Source organism: Punica granatum, unplaced genomic scaffold (assembly GCF_007655135.1).
Source record: "Punica granatum isolate Tunisia-2019 unplaced genomic scaffold, ASM765513v2 Contig00021, whole genome shotgun sequence".
In the NCBI taxonomy this organism is placed as follows: Eukaryota; Viridiplantae; Streptophyta; class Magnoliopsida; order Myrtales; family Lythraceae; genus Punica; species Punica granatum.
The window spans coordinates 30,548-58,134 of NW_022204040.1; the positions used below are offsets into that span (position 1 = coordinate 30,548).

Below are 27,587 nucleotides of genomic sequence, written 5' to 3' on the forward strand. Positions count from 1 at the left end.
GTGATTACCTTTAAGGGCCGACTTGTGGCAAAAGGTTTCAGACAAGTTCATGGTGTTGACTATGACGAAACCTTTTCCCCGGTAGCTATGCTTAAATCCATCAGGATCTTACTTGCAATTGCAGCTTATTATGATTATGAGATCTGGCAAATGGATGTCAAAACTGCTTTCCTGAACGGGAAGCTCCTCGAGGATGTGTTTATGACACAACCTGAGGGTTTTGTCGATCCACATTGTGCCGGAAAGGTTTGTAAGCTACAACGGTCTATTTATGGACTGAAGCAAGCTTCTAGGAGCTGGAATCTTCGTTTTGATGATGCAATCAAAGAGTTTGGCTTCATCAAGAATGAAGATGAACCCTGTGTTTACAAGAAGGTTAGTGGGAGCATAGTAATCTTCCTGGTGTTATATGTAGATGACATACTTCTGATCGGGAATGACATTCCTTCCTTACAGTCTGTGAAGACTTGGTTGGGAAGGTGTTTCTCTATGAAGGACTTAGGCGAAGCTACCTACGTGCTAGGTATCAGGATCTATAGAGATAGATCCAGGAGACTGCTTGGCTTAAGTCAGAGTGCATACATAGATAAAGTGCTTCGGCGATTTAGCATGCAGGATTCTAAGAAAGGGTCGCTGCCTATGTTACATGGCATAAGCCTTTCGAAGGCTCAGTGTCCTTCTACTCGAGAGGAGAGGGACCGCATGAATAGGATTCCATATGCGTCAGCTATTGGATCCATCATGTATGCTATGTTATGCACTCGATCAGATGTCTCGTATGCTTTGAGTATGACGAGTCGATACCAATCAGATCCAGGTGAAAGACACTGGATTGCAGTAAAGAACATCCTTAAGTACTTACGAAGGACTAAGGAGATGTTTTTGGTATATGGAGGCGAAGAAGAGCTCGTTGTAAGAGGTTACACCGATGCTAGCTTCCAGACCGATAAGGACGACAGTAGATCGCAGTCAGGGTATGTGTTCTGCCTGAATGGAGGTGCTGTGAGTTGGAAGAGTTCCAAACAGGAGACAGTAGCCGACTCTACCACAGAGGCCGAGTATATTGCTGCCTCTAACGCTGCAAAAGAGGCCGTTTGGATTAAGAAGTTCATACAAGAACTTGCTGTGGTTCCTAGCATCGTAGACCCAGTGGATCTCTATTGTGACAACAATGGAGCCATTGCGCAAGCTAAGGAACCCAGGTCTCACCAACGATCCAAACATATACTCAGGCGCTTCCATCTCATTCGCGAGATCATCGACAGAGGAGATGTGAAGATATGCAGAATACCAACAGATGAGAATCTCGCAGATCCACTTACGAAGCCTCTTGTGCAGCGCAAGCACGAGGCTCACACTAGATCTATTGGCATTAGACAGATGCCAGATTGGCTCTAGTGCAAGTGGGAGATTGTTGGGAATTGGTGTATGCCCTAGATGCAATCTATCATCAGTTCTGTAATATGACATGTATTTCATTATATTACGAGGCATATCTGTTATTGTGTAAATTGCGCTAAATATGATTTTACACAATAATGTCCTTGGAATAGTAGGTTCAATAGGCATCAAGTGTGACTTGATTGTGAGATCCTATAATTACTGAACATTATTCCTAAATGTCCATAGTCAAAGTATTATCGTTAATTAGGACAACGATAATACGGTTAGATTAGTGTAAGTGTTGATTGATGATCAAATCTCATAGGTCATGGATATGGAGATATCAAATCACACCACATGTATACATTAAGAGTAATGTGTTTAGGACTGATCCGCCATGAGATTGCTACATGGGTTGTTACGTGACTGTCATTAGCATATCTCAAAGTGACTATAGTGTAATGGTCCTTTGACTTGAGGTCACCATAGATTCCTACATGTAATGTCATATACTTTGATACTGTCAAACGCCACTGTAACAGGATGGTTATAAAGACAGTTATTGGGTATACCACAGAGCATGGAGAGGAATGTGAGTGATCAAGATAGGATTTGTCCCTCCTACGAAACGGGAGCGATATCTCACGGCCACTTGGTGGTTAAGTCTAAAAGTGTATGCATACCCAAATGAGTCGATATAATGATATCGAGCTCATTTGTTCTGATAGACTTACCCGGTAAACCAAGAAAAAGAGATATTGAGCCATACAAGGATGTCATCGACCATGCCTTGGGCTCAATAGAGATATAGAGGACAAAGGGATTATATTACACGGTAATGGAGGTCACAAGGTTCGTCGAGAAATTGACTTTCCGATTACTTGAGTAACAGTGATGCATTGCTAGATGCCACTCACTGTTTGTAATATTGAAATAGAGATTTTGATATTACTGTCAACGTAATTGGGAACCTACAGGGTCACACACTACGACTAAATTGACGAGATATTTTGAAACAATAAAATCATCTAATAAAGATTAGATGATTTATGGTGCGACTAATTAATCGGATATTTAATGAGATTAAATTTGTCGATTAATTAGACTCGATTTATTAGATTAAATGGACCAAATTGATGCAAGATTAATACGGTGACACATGGGCCATACATATGTCTACATTTATACATACACATGGGCTAATTAAATGATGCCATTTACCTAGACACATGGGCCATACATATGTCTACATTTATACATACACATGGGCTAATTAAATGATGCCATTTACCTAGACACATGTCATGTAGGGAGCCCATGTAATTCTAATCCCACATCGGTGGATTTGAATTTTCTTCCCTTCCTGTTTGTTATATAAAGGTACAGAATATATATAGATATATAGATGAGATATATATGTATGCATGTGTTTGTGTACGTTTACATACACAAATATATAGATATACATGTATGTATATAAATGGGCATAATTGAGTTGAATTGTTCAACTCATTAGGTCCAATTAAGTCTAATAAATTTCGAGAGTCGCACCAGTGTTTCTTTCGAGTGTTGGTCGCTAGCACCGCCGATCTCGAAGACTCGTCGACAAAGTCGGTGTGGATTCCAGTAGAGGCGTCACGCGTGGGACGCTCGGTCGACAACTTTAAATATTCCAGGTACGTTTTTATTTACTCTTATTCTTCTAGTAGGTCTTGGAATTAGTTTCACGGGTAGGAAATTTTGAATTTCTGTTCCTTTTTCGCTTCCGTTGCGCCCCGTGGAACTAGCAAGAGGAAGATAGGGAGAAAAAAAGAGCTTAAGATGGAAAAAAAATAATAATAATAAGTGAATTACTGATTCATTCTTTCATCTAGTGGCTCTCATTTTTTGTTTTATTTCGTTACGACAATTCTGGAAAGTGAATGTTAAACCATAAAACCTTCTCTAATGTAAATAATATATAAATATAGATAATATATAGATAATACATTGTTTTCGTCCAATTGACATGTTACATGTGTTCCTCGACTTAACTTAATCATCATGGTTATTGATCCGTTCATTATCCTATGATTCTAGCCTATACATATGCGTTGCCTTCCATTTAGTTTACTATAAATTTAAGTGAAACTCTCTCTAAAGTGTGAATTTACATTGAAATGCAAGTAACTTATATGATTCATGAGTAAATTACTTGGAATCTAAGTAATTTACTTTCAAGTAATTTTTTCTTAAAGTACATGTAAGTTATCCAAAATATTAATAGTCACTTAATGCGGCAATTTACATAATTTATTTAATTGTATGATTAATAATTCAAAGTGATTGCACCATAATAATTCCCGAAATTAAAGCATCTTTTGAGTAGCAATCACAACAATATTATTAGTTGTAAAGATCCACTGGTTTCACTTTTCTGAATCAAAGCATGGAACGGGTTCTATCACGTTCTGTTATCACGTGGCCCCTTGTAATATCATTCACGCTCGGGCAACCCGAGAGGGCCATTGTGAGCTCGAGCTCGTCCCTAAGCATCTCGATGACCCGTCTCACCCCACACTCCCCTTTCACTGCTAGTCCATAGATAATAGGCCTTCCAATCTGACCATAGCAACATCAAAGAACAAAAGGGATTGTATGTCAAGGAAGCTCAAATATCTTCTGAGTCGTACCTAACCTCTGTTTAAAATGGTATTAGTCGAACTTACGAGTACAGCTTGTGCACCGAGAGCTAACGCCTTGAAAACATCGGTTCCTCGCCTTATTCCTCCATCAACGAGAACGGGAACTTTCCCTTCAACTGCATGGACAACCTATGATATGGAAAGAAGTATCAGTTAGTCTGTGGCTCACAAGAGTTTCGAGCAACGCGCGTCTTAGGTGAAGAAAGCTGTAACAATAGATAATGTCGTGTTTTATTGAAGGGAATGAAAGGAAACAGATCATCATTAATCTTGTTCCTTGACTGTACATGAAGATTTTTTTCCATTCCGTTTTACTGAATGATTCATCAACAAAGACGGAAATGCTTGCATCTGTGGAATGATATATAGACGCAGTTAATTAAAATGCACTTTTACACTGAAACGAACCTCTTCGAGGACGGAAATGGTAGCCGGAGAGTAATCCAGCTGTCGAGCTCCATGGTTAGATACGATTATCCCTGCAACGCCTACTTCCATTGCCTTAATTGCTGCCGAATGATAGTGATAATATCTGAGTAAGGCTACTCATCTAAACTGACTGTAATTGCCGAGAACTGAAAGGGGAAGCGTATTCTTTTCCTAATAGTAATAAAGTTAAAAATGGACCAAGATCTTACCGTCTTCACGAGTAAGTATTCCCTTGATCAGAATTGGCAAGTTTGTGATTGATCTTAGCCATTCAATGTCCTGCAGTGTGATAAAGCACTGACTACTCAAACCACCAATATGATATATAGAGAGTAACAAGTGAACTTTTCAAGAATTGATTAAATGTAGATGAGTCACTTCCACCCAATACAAAGGAAAGAAGGAGCAAATTACTCGATATGATTGAAGATGGTTAGTTATGTAAATCACCTTCCAAGAGAAGGAGGGGTCGAAGGTAGCCTCAGCATAAGCTTGTAAATCTGAACCCTTATCCTGCATAAATTGGACCGAAAGATTACATTCTGATGTTAAAAACATCAAAGTGACATTTGAAGTAATCACGAGCTAAATAAACAATAGTCTTCGATTCACTCACTGAGACGACATCTGTCGGCAATAGACCTTCAAAATTCTTCACCTGAGGTGCTACCATTCTGTAAAACATGCATCGAGAGAGAAAGTATACTATGTTGTAAGCAACCGTGTCCGGTTCTATCAACATTCCTAGAAGAGGGAAAAGAAAATGTATATTTACTTATTCCTAATGTCCGCCTCTCTTCTGCCTAGTCGGGGTGTATCGACAGTGAGCACGATAGCCTTGAACCTGTTTCTTTCAGCTCGCCGCACTACTAGAGCTGATAAATCCCGTCTCTTAAAAATCTGATGGATGAAACACCCTGTAGAATGTCAGTTTGAATGCAGAAAGATCGGGTGTTATTTTTGGAGACAGGAACAAAGCGAACAAAAGAAAAATTGTGTACATTTAGCTGGAAAAACCGGGCAGCATTGCAGCTTGAAGCAACCTCCTCAATGGTGCAAGTAGACCCAAAAGACATAACCTATATCAAACCAAACTTTAGGATATCACTAGCTTCATTCCATTAACGAAAACCGAACCTGCAGCAACTTGTTACCATGATCGTGTTACAAGTAGCAGCGGCTCTAGCAGTAGCAACCTCTCCTGCAAAACCAGTGCAACAACGGTAATGAGGAAACCGGCCATAATCAAATGCAACAACTCTTTCAATAAATTAAGTTTTCGTCTTCCACCTTCCGGATGGGCCAACTTATGCATAGCAGTCGGAGCAATTAAAATTGGGGCGGAGACATGGTGACCGAGTATGGTAGTTGATAAACTGATTCTGCTTACATCAATAAGAACTCTCGGATGAAACCTGAGAGACAACATGAAGAAGAAAACCACAAACCAATGGAAAAGATTAAGTAAACTCCTGTCAAAAGAAAGAACAACTTGTGATTAAGTCAATACAATACGTTATCCTGTGATACGCTTCGATATTTTCGCCAAGTGTATACTGGTCCTCTGCTCCTCCATTGTAAAAGTCATAGTACATCTTCGGAAGGACTTGCCTAGCCAATTCTTGGAACTCTTTCACATTCACTGGTTCCACGGCCATGTTCCCTTTAAAAAAAAAAAAAAGAAGCACAAAAAGTCAATATGGTGAAACTGAAACAGATGGAGAAGCATCAAGTATGAACATGTCTGACCCCAAACACAACAGGAACCTCAAAAGTATAAAAGTCGAATCTGAAACATTCAGCTTTTTCAGATTAATACATCCTAACTTCACAAATTCAACTCCCTATATTGCCACAGTTCGAATTCGGAGTCCATCCCTGCAGGGAATCCATCTGTTTATCTATCGGTATATCTATCTTCTGAGGAGCCATCCCCCGCAGACAATTATATTGGACCATACTAAAGAGAGCAAGCTGATCGCCGTGCTCTTCCCGAAACATTAATTGAACAAAGTCCACGAAGACTGGAAACTGAGAACATATTATTAAGTGATAACCGGCGAAACAGAGAAACTGGTGGAAGAGCCGACCTGAGGAGCTAGAATAAACCTGCAAGATGATCGATTGCTTGGAGAAGAAAAAAAGGATTACGAAAATGATCAAGGTGGCTCAGTGGAGCGAGTACAGTGGGAGGACTTAGCTCTTAGGCTCTTTTGTAAGCTGAGTCCATTCTCACCAAGGAAAGAGAAGGGGTAAAAGAAAAAATATGTATCTGGTTGTCTGAGGCAAATTGAGCTTGGACTGACAGGCGGAATTTAAGGTGTAGGAAACTCGCTGAATGTCAGTATCAGTGAATACGCCGTGAACAGCTTGGTCTCATATATACAAAGACAAAATGTCCGGACAGAGCGGAACATTGGGTGGAAGTGGGTCCACTGAGTTTCCGGTGGATTCTCCCTATAGTAGTAAAAAAGTTACATCCAAAAGATTAAAGAAAAGATTTCAACGTATATAAATAAATCATAATTTCCAGCCAATGGATTAAAGAAAAGGGGAGAGGGAGACAAAAGCATAGGGTTGGCAGTTACAAAAAAGTAGGGTTAATACTACAAAAGGCAAAAAATAAAAGAGAGAGTAGGGTTAATTACCCAAAAAAAATATGAATTTTTTACATTTTATCAATTTTAATATGAACTGTTTTGGACCTAAGAATATATAAATTATCGATTTGATATCAATTGTAACATGACGTTAATTTGAACTAAAATCGCTAACGAATACTATTGACGCCACATGGCTCATTATGATAGGTCAAGTGAGACCCAACAGATTATCTCTAATAAACAAATATTCTTGAAAGTTAAAAAATAAAAATAAAAGGAAAAAGAAAATCGGAGGGGGCAAGGGCTGGGGTGGCAAGTGCTTTAGGCCCCAATTTTAGGCAATATATCCATCATAGATTAAGGCACCTAAAATTAATTTGTCTTGTTTAATTTATAATAGATTTACTTGTTCTTATTGGAGATATTAGTTTATCATATTAGGAAATATAATATTTGAATAAGATTGTATCAATCAATTAGGTTAATTGGTATCATTAGAATTTACTAGTATCGCATTTAGATTTTATGATATTATTTTGATATTATTTCTTTCCTGATCCGATTGTCTCCTGAGCCTATAAATAGGCTAGCAATTCTATGTATTCGATGAGTTAGTGAGTCGGTCTAAATAATAAACTCTCGTGCTTTGACCTCTGGCCACCATATTTCAATATCTCCTTTCTCTCTTCTCATATTATATTTGATTTTCCTCATGGTATCAGAGCAAGTCGGTCAGGACAAGCCCGCTGCAACCACCAATTGAAGTCAACATTTGAAGAGCGTGCATCGATCACGCATATCGCCTAGGTATAAAGAAAGAACGGAGAGCTTTTGTTGGAGTCAAAGAAACTCCATTTTATCATCGCCGTAAAATTTGGTTGTAGATGAAAGTTATTGTTTAATTGCAGATCATGAAATTATGGAGATTAAAATCATGTGCAAGATGAACATTCTGTTGCACTCCATGTTCACCTTGAAAGGGAGTATTGGAAATATTAGTTTATCATATTAGGAAATATAACATTTGAATAAGATTATATCAATCAATTTGGTTAATTGGTATCGTTACGATTTACTAGTATTGCATTTAGATTTTATGATAGTATTTTGATATCATTTCTTTCCTAATTCGATTGCCTCCTGAGCCTATAAATAGGCTAGTAATTCTACTCCCGTGGCTTTGGCCTCTGGCCACCACGTTTCAATATCTCATTTCTCTTTTCTCATATTATATTTGATTTTCTTAATAAGTGTTGGTAACCAAGCCTTATATAAACTCATGGTTATTCTTTTATTTTTTTTCCATGTGGGATTATAATTCCCAACACTTGCTCTCACGTGCAACGTGTGGTCTATTTCTACCTACACGTTGTCACGTGCCCTTAAATATCCGCCCTCAACAACTGACCTCGACCCGAGCTCATCTTTCGTGCTCGGGCAAGGGGGACACTAACATGAGACTCTCTCTTGGTTGTACTCGAATATATTGAGCTTAACGTGGTGTAAGTGCGTACACGTGCGTGGGCGCGCATACGCGTAACCTGTGTTCTGATATCATATTAATAATTCATTGGGCTTATACAAGCTCGGGTCCATATCCACTTAAAAATTCAAGCTGATAAGTGTTGATACCCAAGTCTCATATAAACTCATGGTTTTTTTTTTTTCATGTGGAATTATAATTCCCAACAGTTCTCACAGTAATTAAGGTCCCCTAACATTAACTTACGTAACTTAATATATAATAAATTAAGTTGCTAAACTAGTTTCTAATAAATCTCATTTTTCTTGTTTGTATTGATTAGCCTGCTTTAATTTTGTTTTAGTAGAAGCCTGCTCTAATATAATTAATGTCATATAGTGGGTCTATATATATATAATTTTTGAAATTTTAAATTCTCCCAAAGATTGTGTCTATTAATTCCCCTAACATTCAGATGTATTAAATAGCTTTTTGATATTGTATAAACTAGGCTATTGAACCCTTGAGTTGCACGGATTTTGTAAAAAAAAAAATTATTATGAAATGTTAGATATTAAGACAATTATTAATATTGATTTATATGATTTTATACTTTGTAAACTTTAATAAGACAAATTTCATACCCATGTTAGATAATATTCATTTTAGAGCTCATAAGCAAATAATTCATGTAAAAATTTTTATTGACATTATCTCAATTATCAATCTAGTTTATAAGAAAATAATTATAAATCTAGAAAATGCAAAACTTTTAGCTTTAGTTAATGAAAGAAAGATTAATAATCATAGAGTCTATAAAATTTTAGCATTATGTATTCGCAATTATTATTTTGGTGAATTTGGGGCTGCTTAGAGTAGAGATTTTATAGTTAAATATATGCACATTTTCCAATTAACATAGTTTACCTTATAATATAATTCTAGAAATACACTTAGACTAACTGACTAATATAGCATTGCAATATATTTCTTATATAGAATATGTGATCTATATATATTGATATAATGCGATCGACATAATATATAGCATTGCATTGACTAATATAGCATTGCCTCTCTTTGTTCAACTAGTGCAAGATATATATATAAATTGCTACAATATGAAATTTTTCCTAAATAATAATTAATGTATATAGTTTACTGCATATTTTGTTATATTCTGTTAAGCCATATACAAATAATTATATATTCTACTACATGATTAATGACAAAAAAATCCTTCATACATAATAAGTGATGACATGACAAAACGAGAGACCTCCATTTCTTATTTTTATGATGTATCAGGGTGAGAATTAAATTCATGCTTCGTTTTATATATATATATAGAGAGAGAGAGAGAGAGAGAGAGAGTATATAGATATAGACATAGATAAGATCACTCTTTCGTCCAACTGACATGTTACATGCGTTCCTTGAAAATAATCCAAACGGGAGATGCGCTGCCTAATGCCAAATGAATCAAAACATGGAACGGGCTCTATCACGTTCTGTCATCACGTGGCTCCTTGTAATATCATTCACGCTCGGGCAGCCCGAGAGGGCCATTGTGAGCTCGAGCTCGTCCCTCAGCATCTCGGTGACCCGTCTCACGCCATACTCCCCTTTCACTGCTAATCCATAGATAATTGGCCTTCCAATCTGACCATAGCAACATCAAAGAACAAAAGGGACTGCATGTCAAGGAAGCTCAAATATCTTCTGAGCCGTACCTAACCTCTTTTTAAAATGGTATTAGTCGAACTTACGAGTACAGCTTGTGCACCAAGAGCTAATGCCTTGAAAACATCGGTTCCCCGCCTTATTCCTCCATCAATGAGAACGGGGACTTTCCCTTGAACTGCATGAACAACCTATGAAATGGAAAGAAGCCTTGAATCAGTTGGTCTATGGCTCGCAAGAGTTTCAAGCAACACGCATCTTAGGTGAAGAAAGCTGTAATAAAAAGATCATGTCGCGTTTCATTCCAAGAGAGGGAAGCAAACGGATCATCATTAATCTTGTTCCTTGATTGTATATGAATATTTTTTTTCCATTCCATTTTACTGAATGATTCATCAACAAAGACAGAAATGCTTGCATCTGTGGAATAATATATACATAAGAGACGCAGGTAATTAAATTGCACTTGTACACTGAAACGAACCTCTTCGAGGACAGAAATGGTAGCTGGAGAATAATCCAGCTGTCGAGCTCCATGGTTAGAAACGATTATCCCAGCAATGCCTACTTCCATTGCCTTAATTGCTGCCAAATGATAGTAATAATATCTGAGTAAGGCTACTCATCTAAACTGACGAGAATTGAAAGGGGAAGCGTATTCTTTTCCTAATAGTAGTAAAGGAAAAAAATGGACCAAGATCTAACCATCTTCACGAGTAAGTATTCCCTTTATCAGAATTGGCAAGTTTGTGATTGATCTTAACCATCCAATGTCCTGCAGTGTGATAAAGCACTGACTACTCAAACCACCAATATGATATATAGAGACCAATAAGTGAACTTTCCAAGAAATGATTAAATGTAGATGAGTCACTTCCACCCAATACAAAGGAAAGAAGGAGCAAATTACTCGATATGATTGAAGATGGTTAGTTATGTAAATCACCTTCCAAGAGAAGGAGGGATCCAAGGTAGCCTCAGCATAAGCTTGAAAATCTGAACCCTTATCCTGCATAAATTGGACCGAAAGATCACATTCTGATGTTAAAAACATCGAAGTGACGTTTGAAGTAATCACAAGCTAAGCAAACAATAATCTTCAATTCACTCACTGAGACGACATCTGTCGGCAATAGACCTTCAAAATTCTTCACCTGAGGTGCTACCATTCTGTAAAACATACACCGAGAGAGATAGTATACTATGTTGTAAGAAACCGTGTCCGGTTCTATCAACATTCCTAGAAGAAGGAAAAGAACATGTATAATTACTTATTCCTAATGTCCGCCTCTCTTCTGCCTAGTCGGGGCGCATCGACAGTGAGCACGATAGCCTTGAACCCGTTTCTTTCAGCTCGCTGCACTACTAGAGCTGATAAATCCCGTCTCTTATAAATCTAATGGATGAAACACCCAGTAGAATGTCAGTTTCAATGCAGAAACATCGCTTGTTGCTTTTGGAGACAGGAGCAAAGCGACCAAAAGAAAAATTGCGTACATATAGCTGGCAAAACCGAACAGCATCGCAACTTGAAGCAACCTCCTCAATGGTGCAAGTAGACCCAAAAGACAAAACCTATATCAAATACAACTTTTAGTATCTCACTAGCTTGAGGACATTAATGAGAATCGAATCTGCAGTGACTTATTACCATGATCGTGTTACAACTAGCAGCAGCTCTAGCAGTAGCAACCTCTCCTGCAAAACCAGTGCAGCAACGGTAATGAGGAAAGCTGCCATAATCAAATGCAGCAACTCTTTCAGGAAATTAAGGTTTCATCTTCTACCTTCGGGATGGGCCAACTTATGCATAGCAGTCGGAGCAATTAAAATGGGGGCGGAGACATGGTGACCGAGTATGGTAGTTGATAAACTGATTCTGCTTACATCAATAAGAACTCTCGGACGAAACCTGAGATTCAACAACACGAAGAAGAAAATTACAAACCAATGGAAAAGATTAAGCAAACTCTTGTCAAAAGAAAGAATGACTTGTAATTAAGTCAATACAGTACGTTATCCTGTGATATGCTTGGATATTTTCATCAAGTGTATACTGGTCCTCGGCTCCTCCACTGTAGAAGTCATAGTACATCTTCGGAAGGACTTGCCTAGCCAATTCTTGGAACTCATTCACATTCACCGGTTCCACGGCCATGTTCCCTTTAAAAATCGACAAGACTAGTCAATCGTGAAACTGGAAAAGATGTGGAAGCATCAAGCATGAACATGTCCTGCCTGAAACATAACAAGAACCTCAATAGTTAAAGAGTCCAAACTGAAACATTCTGCTTTTTAAGGTTTATATCCTAACTTTACATATTCGACTCCCTTTCGCCACAGTTCGAATTCAGAGTAAGTGCCTGCAGAGAATCCGTTTGTTTATCTATCTATCCATATCCCCTGCAGACAATTATGCTGGAACATACTACAAAGAGCAAGCTGATCATCGTGCTCTTCCCGGAACAATAATCTAACAAAGTTCATGAAGACACAACACCTAGAACATATCGTTAAATGAGAGCTAGCCTGGATCAAGAAAACCGGCAGACTTGACCAAAGGAGCTACTGTAAACCTGCGAGAAGATTGATTGCTTAGAGAAGAGGAGAATTACGAAGATGAGCAAGGTGCAGCTCAGTGGAGCGAGTACGGGCACGATGTTACTCGTGGCTCTGATGCGTTTGACAGCTGAGTAAGGGAAATAAAATATCTAGTTGTCTGGCAAATTGAGCTCGTACTAATGGACTTTAAGGTGTTCAGAACTCACTGGATGTCATTATCTGCTGCTACACCGTGAACAACTCGGTCTCGCATGTACAAAGACAAAATGTCCGGACGGCGGTGGAACATTGTGTGGAAGTGGGTCCACCGAGTTCCGGCTGGACCTCCTGTCCTGATCTGCCTTGTGGACCGGAAACTGGCCAAGTCGATTGCTGGGGGAGGTGTCCACGAGATTTGATGTGGAACTTGGACTAGCCAATGTTTTCCCAGCTAGCCGCCAATCAAACAAGACAAAACAACTTTCCGAGATTCATTGCATCAGTCACTATCACTATTTTGAAAGCAAAATGATTGGGGCAGCTACGGCCTTCAATAATTTGACCCCCCGGCCAATAAAATACAATAACAGCAAAAGCTTTTCCAATCTAAACCGGCAGGATAATGATTAGGATTAAGATTGATGATTCTCTAGAGAGGATTAGGATTAGAAGTAGGATTGGAATTGAAGTTTGCATCTCAACTCGATTCGTGCCTATCCTTTTGGACTGGCTCGGTCAGCCAAGATCAATGTGAAACACATGTGAAACGCCATGGAGTTGATTAGGAATGAGAATCTAAGCAGAAAATCAAACTCACAAACATGTCAGGGATTTCATGTATCCCAAATTTCGAGTATCTAATATCTGCAAAAAGACCGACTACAAGTGTTTTCACAGCGAAGCTGTGGAGTAGAAAAATACCACTCCCAGCAGTCGATGTTCATCACATTATGAACAGATCTTTTATCTACATGAAGATTTCACCGACCAAACCCCTGAGGAACGAAAAACTGCTTCTGGGCACAACTATGGAGCAAACATTGCAGATGACTTTGTCAAAATTTCCATGGACTGCGATCAGCTAACTTCCTATCTCTAGTAGAGCCACTTCGCGCGCTTCATTTGACCATTCGGGGACCATCTCTTGCCTTTTCCACACATTCTCTCCTCACTACTCGTACAAGAACTTGCAGTTATCTCCAAAGTGGCACATTCCCTTTTGAAGTGTCGGCACAACTGCCTCTTATGTGATTCTGCTCGCCCCTGTGTTCCAATCCTCGGATATTGGTTCACGTTCGCCAATGGGTGCCCGTCCCTGTTCTGGATATGAGCAGAATTGCTGGGACAGAGTGTGGGGCTTCCCAAATAGTTATGGCGCAAAACTTGCTTTCTTCCAGGAAAGCTCTGTGAGATCCCAGGATTCTTCCAAGCAGCATGATGATGTTGATCTTGTCCTCCTTGTGGATGCTGCAGAATAATCGGAACTTGAGGACCATGAGCATGTACCGCTCGGTTCCTGACAAGTCCTAATGCTATAGGTGGAATCCTTAGGTCGGAATTAGTAACAAAAGGACCTGCTTTTGGAGCTCGAACAGTATTATTTTTCATTGTGAAGGTGGAACCTGACCGAGCGCAATTGACCTTTTCCTTCTTTTTCATTGCTAACCTGTAATTTTGACAGCAACAGGTCACAAAGGTTACTCATTGAAAAAAGTTTAAAGGGTGTGCTTGGTAAGTTTGTCATACGAATGCCATAGACTTGGTGAGATTAGCGTAACACAAAAGTCGAGGACACCCTCACTGCCACACGAGAAGGAAAGAATACTATTTTCCGAATCATTTCTACCTTCATCAATCCCTTTATATAAGATCAATTTTCGAGAACAGTCCTAACACATCAAAATTAAAAAACAAAATAAAAAGTTCAATCCAGAAAAGAAAAAGAAAAATAGAATCAATTCCAAACCAGGCATTAATATCTTTGTATCTTTCTGCTTTCAATGCTTTCCTCCGTTCCTTCTCCCGTAGTCGTGCTTCCCTATCAGACCTTGCTAAAGAACCTCTAGAGTGCTTTTCCATCAAAAGTTTTTCTCTTTCTGCTTCATCCTCCCATCTCTGAGATCAATAGTGACATCACTGTAAGCAACCAAGTGATAGGCAATACGCACCAGTGCTGAATCTTTAGAAATGTGTACCTGTCTCATAGTGTTGAACCGATAAAGATTTCGACCTTTAATGAACAAAGGATGAAGAGGAGGCAGCGGCTTTTCTCCTTTGCTCCAAAGAACTTCTATCTGACCAAATTATCATAAAATGTAAGAAAAATAAGGAAGTGGTCATACTTCAGAAAATGCACAAACATCTGATCAGCGACAAAAGTCATGAAAGCTAATCGAAAATCTTAACCCCTCACTCTTTACTGGTCAAGTTTAAAGTGGAGATGGACAAACTTGAACTTACTGTGAATGTTTGTTGTTGCTTAGCAGAACCATAGCTTTCCTTGATAATGCGACCTGCGACAATTCTCTTGCCAATTGGTGGACCATTAGCACTCCGTGACGCAAGGTTGAACCTAGTAAAGAGATAAACATGATTATCATCCAAAGACTAGAATTACGGTGGCATTCTCTCTATTTCCAAACACCAGCTCCTCACACCATCAACTCTAAGACATCGAGAAAAACTTACTGATCATGATAAACATTCTGTTGAAACATCACCACATCACCAATGCATGCATCCCTTGCATAAGAAAACCTCTTCATTTTAATGATTATAATGATGGAAAGTGCTGTTCAATCTCTAGATCAGACAATAACTACACTGAAAGAACTTCATCCATCTTTTTCTTATATACAACTTAGCATAACGAGCAGTAATGTCGAAAATTCTTACAAAACTTAACCTGCATAATCAGATTATAGAGCACATTTATAATATTTACAATACTTCAATGCCAGTTCCACACTTAAAAAGTGACCTAATTAATACATGCAGCACCTAAAGAAAGAGTATTCACCTTTACAGTTTATCACAAAGCTAGAGGGTGGATATTTCTTCTCACCTCCACCATTTGTAATTCTGCAAAAGACAGATACCGCAATGAACCACCATAAACTTTTAAACAGTATCAAACAATCACTATGAAGGGGTCATATTACTCTAAGTGCTCCTTCATCCTCTTAATTAGAGTCTCCTTAGTGCCGGTCAATCTTAGCCCGGTCTTCCTCAAGTAAACTTTACATCGGTCTACTTTGAGTTTATCTACATTCCCATCTGCAGGAAGATGTAAAAACAAATAAGCCAATAAAAAACTAGGAATGACATCGGCGTTTCCCAAAATTTATAGTAGAAAAAACCTGCACTAATGCTGTAATGCAGCAAGATAAAAATGCTACAAGCTCTCGCCAAAAGAACTATGAGGTTCCTTGGAACATTTCAAGGTGATCTAAATGCCAGTCATTTTGCCCTAAAACTAAACCTCAGTCTCTTCAGCTATGAATGCTAAATATTACACGTTTTGATCTAATTCTAAACTGATAAACAGATGATTTTTCCTCTAAGCTCCTGCAATGTCATAAACACGCATTTAAACACGGCAATGCTTCCTACTCAAAATTCCGAAGCTCCTTTGAGTTTCTTCAGATATGGCTGCCAAAAGTTACACGTTAACTCTAAACTGATAAAAGCAGATGATTTTTTCTCTAAGCTTCTGCAATGTCATAAAAACGTGCATTTAAACACGGCAATGCTTCCTATTCAACATCCCAAAGCTCCTTTTAGTTTCTTCAGCTATGCCTGCTAAAAATTACACATTTTGATGAAATTCTAAACTAATAAACAGATGATTTTGCCTCTAAGCCCCTGCAATGTCGTCAACCCTCATTTAAACAGGGTTGATGCTTCCTGCTCGAAATGCGGAAGCATAGTAAAAACCCTACTGGTCAACACGTCCTTTTCCATACAATGATCATCCCCAATAGTAAAATTAATAAATACAAAACCAAGTCCGAAATTGAACCCTAAAATCCAAATATCAACGAACCTTCAATGGGTATCTGAACAATCTCGAGAGTTTTCTGGTTTTTCTCGTCAAGCTCCGGAACAATAACCTCAATAGCGTCCCCCTCATCGCTAGAATCCGAATCCTCACAAACTCTTCAAATTTAATCGAAATAAGAAAACCTAAAAATCAGTCCTGCATTGGCAAAACGAATGCTTGAATTGATGTTAAGAAGAGACAGCTTCAGAGAGACAACGGCTGACCGGAGTTTGCCTTTCTTCTTGACTGAGAGGTTGGAGAACCTGGAGTGAGCATCTTCGAGGATGTCGTAGCTCGGACCGAACGGCGCCGATTTAAGAGACGTGATATCTGACAGAGCGCTAGATTAGTTCAGAGAGGTAGCAAAAGGGAGAGAAAATCAACGGTCATATATTTCAAATTTTCCATTTTTGTCCAAAAATTAATATTATCTTGTTCTCTTTTTTTTTCCCTCTTTTTTTTTTTGGCAAGTCTTTTTATCGTAATTCTTTCTTCTCTTTTCCTTCAATTTTATCGCATTCTTTCGAACAATGTAATTAGATAAATCCATTAAGGGGCGTTTGGTTTGTTGATTGTTAAATTATAGGGGAAGTATCACTGAAAAATAAGTCTAGGAATGTTAGATTTTATGAAATATAATATTACTATATTTGTTAAATACGTTATATTACCAAGAAAATATATGGTAATACAATATTACAGTATTTGGATTGAAATATAAATTAACAGGAAAGATATGTAATTTTATAATAATATCACTATTACTAATGATATATATTTGAGTGAACAGTCATTGTATTTGACTCATGAGCCTTCCTTATAATCAAAGAAAATATATATTTCAGTGGACAAATTAAAATTAAAATATGCAAATAACACTTTTTTTACATCGAGAGGAAGAAGATCGGCTGGGGGCTTCCCCGACTGGCCACGTCCCCCTCGGGTGAGGTTGGTGGGGGGCATCACCTATCATCGACGACCTCGCCCAAGTGGGTGGTGGCCGGCTAGGGGAGCCCCCAACATGTCTCCTTTCACTCTCTATTTTCCGACAAAGGGAGAGGAAGGGGAGGAAACTAACTGGCCAAAGGTAAGAGATGCCCCCGCCAACCTCGCTCGAGGGGGAGGTGGGCAGCCGGGGGAGCCCCCCGCCAATCTCCTTCCTCTCAAAGCATAAAACGATAAATTAGTTTTACTAAAAAAATCGCCAAAACAACGTCCATGTCAGATTTCCGTCGAGCTAAGTGACGACATGACCTATGTGTTTGACTTTAAGATTTTCTTGCTATACATGGTCTATGGTAATATTTTTTATCTTTTTAAACTTTCTAAAAAATATAACTATTATTCATAAATTTTTTATATTTGTAAATTTTTTAATAAATAAAATAATTATTAGTAAAGAAAAATGCGTAGACATGAAAGAGAAAAGGGTCACTCAGAGAGAAAAAAGAGTTCCAGCCAAAAAGAACGAAAGAAAAGAGAGAGGGAAGAGGAAGAGAGGCAGAAAAAAAGAGCTTAAGATGGAAAAAAAAATAAAAAATAAGTAAATTACTGATTCATTCTTTCATCTAGCGGCTCTTATTTTTTTTTTTATTTCGTTATGACAATTCTGGAAAGCGAATGTTAAACCACAAAACCTTCTCTAATGTAAATAATATGTAAATATAGATAATACATTGTTTTCGTCCAATTGACATGTTACATGTGTTCCTCGAATTAACTTAATCATCATGGTTATTGATCCGTTCATTATCTTACGATTCTAGCCTATACATATGCGCAGCCTTCCATTTAGTTTACTATAAATTTTAGTGAAACTCTCTCTAAAGTGTGAATTTACATTGAAATGCAAGTAACGTATATGATTTATGAGTAAATTACTTGGAATCTAAACTTTCAAGTAATTTTTTCTTAAAGTACATGTAAGTCATCCAAAATATTAATAATTACTTAATGCGGCAATTTGCAAATTTACATAATTTATTTAATTGTATGATGAATAATTCAAAGTGATTGCACCATAATAATTCCCGAAATTAAAGCATCTTTTGAGTAGCGATCACAACAATATTATTAGTTGTAAAGATCCACTGGTTTCACTTTCTGAAGTCCATAGTTTGGTTGGTGACCCCCAAAAATGATTGAACGGGAAATGCGTTGCCTAATGCCTAATGAATCAAAGCATGGAGCGGGCTCTATCACGTTCTGTTATCACGTGGCTCCTTGTAATATCATTCACGCTCGCGCAGCCTGAGAGGGCCATTGTGAGCTCGAGCTCGTCCCTAAGCATCTCGATGACCCGTCTCACCCCATACTCCCCTTTCACTGCTAGTCCATAGATAATAGGCCTTCCAATCTGACCATAGCAACATCAAAGAACAAAAGGGATTGTATGTCAAGGAAGCTCAAATATCTTGTGAGTCGTACCTAACCTCTGTTTAAAATGGTATTAGTCGAACTTACGAGTACAGCTTGTGCACCGAGAGCTAACGCCTTGAAAACATCAGTTCCTCGCCTTATTCCTCCATCAACGAGAACGGGAACTTTCCCTTGAACTGCATGAACAACCTATGATATGGAAAGAAGTATCAGTTAGTCTGTGGCTCACAAGAGTTGTAACAATAGATAATGTCGGGTTTTATTGAAGGGAATGAAAGGAAACAGATCATCATTAATCTTGTTCCTTGACCGTACATGAAGATTTTTTTCCATTCCGTTTTACTGAATGATTCATCAACAAAGACGGAAATGCTTGCATCTGTGGAATGATATATACATAGGAGACGCAGTTAATTAAATTGCACTTTTACACTGAAACGAACCTCTTCGAGGACAGAAATGGTAGCCGGAGAGTAATCCAGCTGTCGAGCTCCATGGTTAGATACGATTATCCCTGCAACGCCTACTTCCATTGCCTTAATTGCTGCCAAATGATAGTGATAATATCTGAGTAAGGCTACTCATCTAAACTGACTGTAATTGCCGAGAACTGAAAGGGGAAGCGTATTCTTTTCCTAATAGTAATAAAGGAAAAAAATGGACCAAGATCTTACCATCTTCACGAGTAAGTATTCCCTTGATCAGAATTGGCAAGTTTGTGATTGATCTTAGCCATCCAATGTCCTGCAGTGTGATAAAGCACTGACTACTCAAACCACCAATATGATATATAGAGACCAACAAGAGAACTTTCCAAGAAATGATTTAATGTAGATGAATCACTTCCACCCAATACAAAGGAAAGAAGGAGCAAATTACTCGATATGATTGAAGATGGTTAGTTATGTAAATCACCTTCCAAGAGAAGGAGGGGTCGAAGGTAGCCTCAGCATAAGCTTGTAAATCTGAACCCTTATCCTGCATAAATTGGACCGAAAGATTACATTCTGATGTTAAAAACATCAAAGTGACGTTTGAAGTAATCACGAGCTAAATAAATAATAGTCTTCAATTCACTCACTGAGACGACATCTGTCGGCAATAGACCTTCAAAATTCTTCACCTGAGGTGCTACCATTCTGTAAAACATACACCGAGAGAGATAGTATACTATGTTGTAAGAAACCGTGTCCGGTTCTATCAACATTCCTAGAAGAAGGAAAAGAACATGTATAATTACTTATTCCTAATGTCCGCCTCTCTTCTGCCTAGTCGGGGCGTATCGACAGTGAGCACGATAGCCTTGAACCCGTTTCTTTCAGCTCGCTGCACTACTAGAGCTGATAAATCCCGTCTCTTATAAATCTAATGGACGAAACACCCAGTAGAATGTCAGTTTGAATGCAGAAACATCGGGTGTTGCTTTTGAAGACAGGAACAAAGCAACCAAAAGAAAATTTGCGTACATATAACTGGCAAAACCGAACAGCATCACAACTTGAAGCAACCTCCTCAATGGTGCTAGTAGACGTAAAAGACAAAACCTATATTAAATAGAACTTTTAGTATCTCACTAGCTTGAGGACATTAATGAGAATCGAACCTGAAATGACTTATTACCATGATCGTGTTACAAGTAGCAGCAGCTCTAGCAGTAGCAACCTCTCCTGCAAAACCAGTGCAGCAACGGTAATGAGGAAAGCTGCCATAATCAAATGCAGCAACTCTTTCAGGAAATTAAGGTTTCATCTTCTACCTTCTGGATGGGCCAACTTATGCATAGCAGTCGGAGCAATTAAAATGGGGGCGGAGACATGGTGGCCGAGTATGGTAGTTGATAAACTGATTCTGCTTACATCAATAAGAACTCTCGGACGAAACCTGAGATTCAACACGAAGAAGAAAATTACAAACCAATGGAAAAGATTAAGCAAACTCTTGTCAAAAGAAAGAATGACTTGTAATTAAGTCAATACAGTACGTTATCCTGTGATATGCTTGGATATTTTCATCAAGTGTATACTGGTCCTCGGCTCCTCCACTGTAGAAGTCATAGTACATCTTCGGAAGGACTTGCCTAGCCAATTCTTGGAACTCATTCACATTCACCGGTTCCACAGCCATGTTCCCTTTAAAAATCGACAAGACTAGTCAATCGTGAAACTGGAAAAGATGTGGAAGCATCAAGCATGAACATGTCCTGCCTGAAACATAACAAGAACCTCAATAGTTAAAGAGTCCAAACTGAAACATTCTGCTTTTTAAGGTTTATATCCTAACTTTACATATTCGACTCCCTTTCGCCACAGTTCGAATTCAGAGTAAGTGCCTGCAGAGAATCCGTTTGTTTATCTATCTATCCATATCCCCTGCAGACAATTATGCTGGAACATACTACAAAGAGCAAGCTGATCATCGTGCTCTTCCCGGAACAATAATCTAACAAAGTTCATGAAGACACAACACCTAGAACATATCGTTAAATGAGAGCTAGCCTGGATCAAGAAAACCGGCAGACTTGACCAAAGGAGCTACTGTAAACCTGCGAGAAGATTGATTGCTTAGAGAAGAGGAGAATTACGAAGATGAGCAAGGTGCAGCTCAGTGGAGCGAGTACGGGCACGATGTTACTCGTGGCTCTGATGCGTTTGACAGCTGAGTAAGGGAAATAAAATATCTAGTTGTCTGGCAAATTGAGCTCGTACTAATGGACTTTAAGGTGTTCAGAACTCACTGGATGTCATTATCTGCTGCTACACCGTGAACAACTCGGTCTCGCATGTACAAAGACAAAATGTCCGGACGGCGGTGGAACATTGTGTGGAAGTGGGTCCACCGAGTTCCGGCTGGACCTCCTGTCCTGATCTGCCTTGTGGACCGGAAACTGGCCAAGTCGATTGCTGGGGGAGGTGTCCACGAGATTTGATGTGGAACTTGGACTAGCCAATGTTTTCCCAGCTAGCCGCCAATCAAACAAGACAAAACAACTTTCCGAGATTCATTGCATCAGTCACTATCACTATTTTGAAAGCAAAATGATTGGGGCAGCTACGGCCTTCAATAATTTGACCCCCCGGCCAATAAAATACAATAACAGCAAAAGCTTTTCCAATCTAAACCGGCAGGATAATGATTAGGATTAAGATTGATGATTCTCTAGAGAGGATTAGGATTAGAAGTAGGATTGGAATTGAAGTTTGCATCTCAACTCGATTCGTGCCTATCCTTTTGGACTGGCTCGGTCAGCCAAGATCAATGTGAAACACATGTGAAACGCCATGGAGTTGATTAGGAATGAGAATCTAAGCAGAAAATCAAACTCACAAACATGTCAGGGATTTCATGTATCCCAAATTTCGAGTATCTAATATCTGCAAAAAGACCGACTACAAGTGTTTTCACAGCGAAGCTGTGGAGTAGAAAAATACCACTCCCAGCAGTCGATGTTCATGTTCATCACATTATGAACAGATCTTTTACCTACATGAAGATTTCACCGACCGAACCCCTGAGGAACGAAAAACTGCTTCTGGGCACAACTATGGACTGCGATCAGCTAACTTCCTGTCTCTTGTAGAGCCACTTTGCAGACTTCCTTTGACCATTCGGCGACCATCTCTTGCCTTTTCCACACATTCTCTCCTCACTACTCGTGCAAGAACTTGCAGTTATCTCCAAAGTGGCACCTTCCTTTGTTGAAGTGTCGGCACAACTGCCTCTTATGTGCTTCTACTCGTCCCTGTGTTCCAATCCTCGGATATTGGTTCACGTTCGCCAATGGGTGCCTGTCCCTGTTCTGGATATGAGTAGAATTGCTGGGACAGAGCGTGGAGCTTCCCAAATAGTTATGGCACAAAACTTCCTTTCTTCCAGGAAAGCTCTGTGAGATCCCAGGATTCTTCCAGGCAGCATGATGATTTTGATCTTGTCCTCCTTGTGGATGCTGCAGAATAACCAGATCTTGAGGACCATGAGCATGTACCGCTCGGTTCCTGACAAGTCCTAATGCTCTAGGTGGAATCCTTGGGTCTGAATTAGTAACAAAAGGACCTGCTTTTGGAGCTCGAATAGTGTTATTTTTCATTGTGAAGGTGGAACCTGACCGAGCACAATTAACCTTTTCCTTCTTTTTCATTGCTAACCTGTAATTTTGACAGCAACAGGTCACAAAGGTTACTCATTGAAAAAAGTTTAAAGGGTGTGCATTGTAAGTTTGTCATACGAATGCCATAGACTTGGTGAGATTAGCGTAATGCAAAAGTCGAGGACACCCTCACTGCCACACGAGAAGGAAAGAATACTATTTTCCGAATCATTTCTACCTTCATTAATCCCTTTATATAAGATCAATTTTAGAGAACAGTCCTAACACATTAAAATTATAAAACAAAATCAAAAGTTCAACCCAGAAAAGAAAAAGAAAAAGGAAAAGAAGATCAATTCCAAACCAAGCATTAATATCTTTGTACCTTTCTGCTTTCAATGCTTTCCTCCGTTCTTTCTCCCGTAGTCGTGCTTCCCTATCAGATCTTGCTAAAGAACCTCTAGAGTGCTTTTCCATCAAATTTTTTTGTCTTTCTGCTTCATCCTCCCATCTCTGAGATCAATAGTGACATCACTGTAAGCAACCAAGTGATAGGCAATATGCACCAGTGCTGAATCTCTAGAAATGCATACCTGTCTCATAGTGTCGAACCGATAAAGATTTCGACCTTTAATGAGCAAAGGATGAAGAGGAGGCAGCGGCTTTTCTCCTTTGCTCCAAAGAACTTCTATCTGACCAAATTATCACAATAGGTATGAAAAATAAGGAAGTGGTCATACTTCAAAAAATGCACAAATATCTGATCAGCGACAAAAGCCATGAAAGCTAATCAAAAATCTTAACCCCTCACTCTTTACTGGTCAAGTTTATAGTTGAGATGGACAAACTTGAACTTACTGTGAATGTGTGTTGTTGCTTAGCAGAACCATAGCTTTCCTTGATAATGCGACCCGTGACAATTCTCTTGCCAATTGGTGGACCGCTAGCACTCCGTGATGCAAGGTTGAACCTAGTAAAGAGGTAAACATGATTATCATCCAAAGAATAGAATTACGGTGGCATTCTCTCTATTTCCAAAACCCAACTTCTCACACCATCAACTCTAAGACATCGAGAAAAACTTACTGATCATAATAAACATTCTGTTGAAACATCACCACATCACCAATGCATGCATCCCCTGCATAAGAAAACCTCTTCATTTTAATGATTATAATGATGGAAAGTGCTGTTCAATCTCTAGATCAGACAATAACTACACTGAAAGAACTTCATCCATCTTTTTCTTATATACAACTTAGCATGACAAGCAGTAATGTCGAAAATTCTTACAAAACTTAACCTGCATAATCAGATTATAGAGCACATTTATAATATTTACAATACTTCAATGCCAGTTCCACACTTAAAAAGTGACCTAATTAATACATGCAGCACCTAAAGAAAGAGTATTCACCTTTACAGTTTATCACAAAGCTAGAGGGTGGATATTTCTTCTCACCTCCACCATTTGTAATTCTGCAAAAGACAGATACCGCAATGAACCACCATAAACTTTTAAACAGTATCAAACAATCACTATGAAGGGGTCATATTACTGTAAGTGCTCCTTTATCCTCTTAATTAGAGTCTCCTTAGTGCCGGTCAATCTTAGCCCATTCTTCCTCAAGTAAACTTTACATTGGTCTACTTTGAGTTTATCTACATCCCCATCTGCAGGAAGATGTAAAAACAAATAAGCCAATAAAAAGCTAGGACTGACATCGCCGTTTCCCAAAATTTATAGTAGAAAAAACCTGCACTAATGCTGTAATGCAGCAAGATAAAAAGGCTACAAGCTCATGCCAAGAGAACTCTGAAGTTTCTTGGAACATTTCAAGGTGATCTAAACGCCAGTCATTTTGCCCCAAACCTAAACCTTTCAATCTCTTCAGCTATGCCTGCTAATATTACACGTCTTGATCTAATTCTAAACTGATGAACAGATGATTTTTCCTCTAAGCTCCTGCAATGTCATAAACACGCATTTAAACACGGCAATGCTTCCTACTCAAAATTCCGAAGCTCCCTACTGGTCAACACGTCCTTTTCCATACAATGATCATCCCCAATAGTAAAATTAATATAAAAAAAATACAAAACCTTGTACGAAATTGAACCCTAAAATCCAAATATCAACGAACCTTCAATGAGTATCTGAACAATCTCGAGACTTTTCTGGTCTTTCTCGTCAAGCTCCGGAACAATAACCTCAATAGCGTCCCCCTCATCGCTAGAATCTGAATCCTCACAAACTCTTCAAATTTAATCGAAAGAAGAAAACCTAAAAATCAGTCCTGCATTGGCAAAACGAATGCTTGAATTGATGTTAAGAAGAGATAGCTTCAGAGAGACGACGACTGACCGGAGTTTGCCTTTCTTCTTGACTGAGAGGTTGGAGAACCTGGAGTGAGCATCTTCGAGGATGTCGTAGCTCGGATCGCTGTCGTCGGAATCGTAATCTGAACCGGATATGTCATCTCCGCTGTAAGGTTCGTCGGTTTCCATTGATCGATCGGCTGATTTTTGTGACCGAACGGCGACGATTCAAGAGACGTGATATCTGACAGAGCGCTGGATTAGTTCAAAGAGGAAGCGAAAGGGAGAGAAAATCAACGGTCATATATTTCAAATTTCCATTTTTGTCCAAAAATTAATATTATCTTGTTCTCTCTTTTTTTTTTCCCTCTTTTTTTTTTTGGCAAATCTTTTTATCGTAATTCTTTCTTCTCTTTTCCTCCAATTTTATCGCATTCTTTCGAACAATGTAATTTAGGTAAATCCATTAAGGGGCGTTTGGTTTGTTGATTGTTAAATTATAGGGGAAGTATCACTGAAAAATAAGTGTAGGAATGTTAGATTTTATGAAATATAATATTACTATATTTGTTAAATACGTTATATTACCAAGAAAATATATGGTAATACAATATTACGGTATTTGGATTGAAATATAAATTAACAGGAAAGATATGTAATTTAATGATAATATCGCTATTACTAATGATATATATTTGAGTGAACAGTTATTATATTAGACTCATGAGCCTCCCTTGTAATTAAAGAAAATATATATTTGAGTGAACAAATTAAAATTAAAATATGCAAATAACACTTTTTTCCATCTATATTACACTAGACGGCACCCGTACTATGCACAAATAAAAAAAAGGATAATTAGAAAATTGAAATAATATTGACAATCACCTATATTATCACATCATCTGCATAAGCAAGCCAAGAAATAGAGCCGTGACTTGTAGAAGAGTGAGAAGAGAGAGGGAGGTGACATGTGAGAGAAAAGTGGAAAGAGAGATTTGGGAGAGTACTTATTGTCTGAATTTACTGATTTAACCATACTATTTTGCTCATCCAATGGTTCTTAATTATTTATTTTGGGCAATTTTGGAAATCGAAAGTTAGACGAATAGTTGGCTTCGGCTTTTGTAGTAGTATAAATATAGATAAGGGAGAAGGAAGATAGTTGGTATCAAATTTCTTTTTTATGTCTTTTGTTAATTTTAGTTTTTCAATTAAAAAAGTGGCAAAACAATCTATTAGGATGCAGAAAAAAGGGGTTAAAATTATTTCGAAATTATAATAATTCGTAAAAATAAATTAGCACGGATATATAACTTTTAAATAAAATTTCGGTTTAACTCTGTGCATAGCAAGAGTTCTCATCTAGTAATCTTAACTGTATTTATGATTATAATATGTAAAAATATATTTATTTATTTATTAAATCAGTACTTGCAAATTCTAAAATAATATATCACATATTAATTTTTAAACAGTAATAAGTACTTAATTATTTGTTAATTCAGTATACATTGCTTATAAATATCTATATACATAAATAAAATTTAAAAAAACTTAATTGTTACTTTTTAAATATTAAAAAGTTGACAAATAAAAAGAAGTAAAGTTCATGCTCTGTTACTCTCGCCATGCGTAAACTCAATTTAAAAAAATAATAATGATTTATCCACGTAGTGCTGATCATACGGCACTTTGTCGGAACCCAATTTTCCGATATATGATCTCTTTGGTGGAGTCCTGGCCTTAGTTCCTTGGTATTGTTGAATCAGTATAATGTTTATATCAATTCACCGAAGAAAATATAATACTTATATCAATCACCATTAAGCATCGATCTATGAAGCCATAAAATTTCTTATGCCTGTATATACAGTTTTGGCAGGATTTTCCTTCTAAAAGCTAGATTTTCTCTCGTTGCCAGAAACCTCGGTCGGTTCAGACCCGGGACAAGACCAGATTCCACTTTTGTTTGCTT

General features: G+C 38.2%; 5 protein-coding genes across 19 annotated transcripts; all 5 read right to left on the minus strand.

Moving 5' to 3' along the window:
* Positions 1-3,657: 3,657 nt before the first annotated feature.
* Positions 3,658-6,797, minus strand: LOC116189810 (peroxisomal (S)-2-hydroxy-acid oxidase GLO4-like). Of its 2 annotated transcripts, none has more exons than XM_031519546.1 (12): positions 6,606-6,797; positions 6,012-6,159; positions 5,787-5,911; positions 5,651-5,697; positions 5,498-5,575; positions 5,272-5,396; positions 5,113-5,170; positions 4,947-5,009; positions 4,706-4,775; positions 4,476-4,576; positions 4,092-4,196; positions 3,658-3,984 (listed from the first exon to the last, which is right to left on the minus strand). In XM_031519546.1, exons 2-12 carry the CDS (start codon positions 6,152-6,154, stop codon positions 3,805-3,807), a joined length of 1,095 nt encoding a protein of 364 aa, XP_031375406.1. In that variant the 5' UTR covers positions 6,155-6,159; positions 6,606-6,797; the 3' UTR covers positions 3,658-3,804. The 2 variants fall into 2 exon arrangements, with proteins under 2 accessions (XP_031375406.1, XP_031375405.1); XM_031519545.1 differs by having other exon boundaries at positions 6,587-6,796.
* Positions 6,798-9,924: 3,127 nt separating this feature from the next.
* Positions 9,925-13,037, minus strand: LOC116189807 (peroxisomal (S)-2-hydroxy-acid oxidase GLO4-like). 6 transcript variants are annotated; one of them, XM_031519530.1, is made up of 12 exons: positions 13,013-13,037; positions 12,260-12,407; positions 12,032-12,156; positions 11,896-11,942; positions 11,742-11,819; positions 11,516-11,640; positions 11,357-11,414; positions 11,191-11,253; positions 10,950-11,019; positions 10,729-10,829; positions 10,331-10,435; positions 9,925-10,223 (listed from the first exon to the last, which is right to left on the minus strand). In XM_031519530.1, the coding sequence occupies exons 1-12, from the start codon at positions 13,020-13,022 to the stop codon at positions 10,044-10,046; spliced, it is 1,110 nt and encodes a 369-aa protein (XP_031375390.1). In that variant the 5' UTR covers positions 13,023-13,037; the 3' UTR covers positions 9,925-10,043. The 6 variants fall into 6 exon arrangements, with proteins under 6 accessions (XP_031375390.1, XP_031375392.1, XP_031375391.1 ...); XM_031519532.1 differs by lacking the exon at positions 13,013-13,037 and adding an exon at positions 12,860-13,006; XM_031519531.1 differs by lacking the exon at positions 13,013-13,037 and adding an exon at positions 12,860-13,006 and having other exon boundaries at positions 12,260-12,482.
* A 506-nt stretch (positions 13,038-13,543) lies between these two features.
* Positions 13,544-16,026, minus strand: LOC116189811 (zinc finger CCCH domain-containing protein 62-like). The gene is made up of 7 exons (XM_031519547.1): positions 15,947-16,026; positions 15,805-15,866; positions 15,474-15,527; positions 15,246-15,357; positions 14,981-15,079; positions 14,752-14,900; positions 13,544-14,451 (listed from the first exon to the last, which is right to left on the minus strand). The coding sequence occupies exons 3-7, from the start codon at positions 15,500-15,502 to the stop codon at positions 13,881-13,883; spliced, it is 960 nt and encodes a 319-aa protein (XP_031375407.1). The 5' UTR covers positions 15,503-15,527; positions 15,805-15,866; positions 15,947-16,026; the 3' UTR covers positions 13,544-13,880.
* A 2,763-nt stretch (positions 16,027-18,789) lies between these two features.
* On the minus strand, positions 18,790-21,965 carry LOC116189808 (peroxisomal (S)-2-hydroxy-acid oxidase GLO4-like). 8 transcript variants are annotated; one of them, XM_031519536.1, is made up of 12 exons: positions 21,941-21,965; positions 21,188-21,335; positions 20,963-21,087; positions 20,827-20,873; positions 20,673-20,750; positions 20,447-20,571; positions 20,288-20,345; positions 20,122-20,184; positions 19,881-19,950; positions 19,650-19,750; positions 19,291-19,395; positions 18,790-19,183 (listed from the first exon to the last, which is right to left on the minus strand). In XM_031519536.1, the coding sequence occupies exons 1-12, from the start codon at positions 21,948-21,950 to the stop codon at positions 19,004-19,006; spliced, it is 1,110 nt and encodes a 369-aa protein (XP_031375396.1). In that variant the 5' UTR covers positions 21,951-21,965; the 3' UTR covers positions 18,790-19,003. The 8 variants fall into 8 exon arrangements, with proteins under 8 accessions (XP_031375396.1, XP_031375398.1, XP_031375397.1 ...); XM_031519538.1 differs by lacking the exon at positions 21,941-21,965 and adding an exon at positions 21,788-21,934; XM_031519537.1 differs by lacking the exon at positions 21,941-21,965 and adding an exon at positions 21,788-21,934 and having other exon boundaries at positions 21,188-21,410.
* A 506-nt stretch (positions 21,966-22,471) lies between these two features.
* On the minus strand, positions 22,472-25,905 carry LOC116189806 (zinc finger CCCH domain-containing protein 62-like). Of its 2 annotated transcripts, none has more exons than XM_031519527.1 (9): positions 25,656-25,905; positions 25,435-25,547; positions 24,850-24,964; positions 24,708-24,769; positions 24,377-24,431; positions 24,149-24,260; positions 23,884-23,982; positions 23,676-23,803; positions 22,472-23,348 (listed from the first exon to the last, which is right to left on the minus strand). In XM_031519527.1, the coding sequence occupies exons 1-9, from the start codon at positions 25,796-25,798 to the stop codon at positions 22,853-22,855; spliced, it is 1,323 nt and encodes a 440-aa protein (XP_031375387.1). In that variant the 5' UTR covers positions 25,799-25,905; the 3' UTR covers positions 22,472-22,852. The 2 variants fall into 2 exon arrangements, with proteins under 2 accessions (XP_031375387.1, XP_031375389.1); XM_031519529.1 differs by having other exon boundaries at positions 25,435-25,530; positions 25,656-25,899.
* Between the last annotated feature and the right edge of the window lie 1,682 nt (positions 25,906-27,587).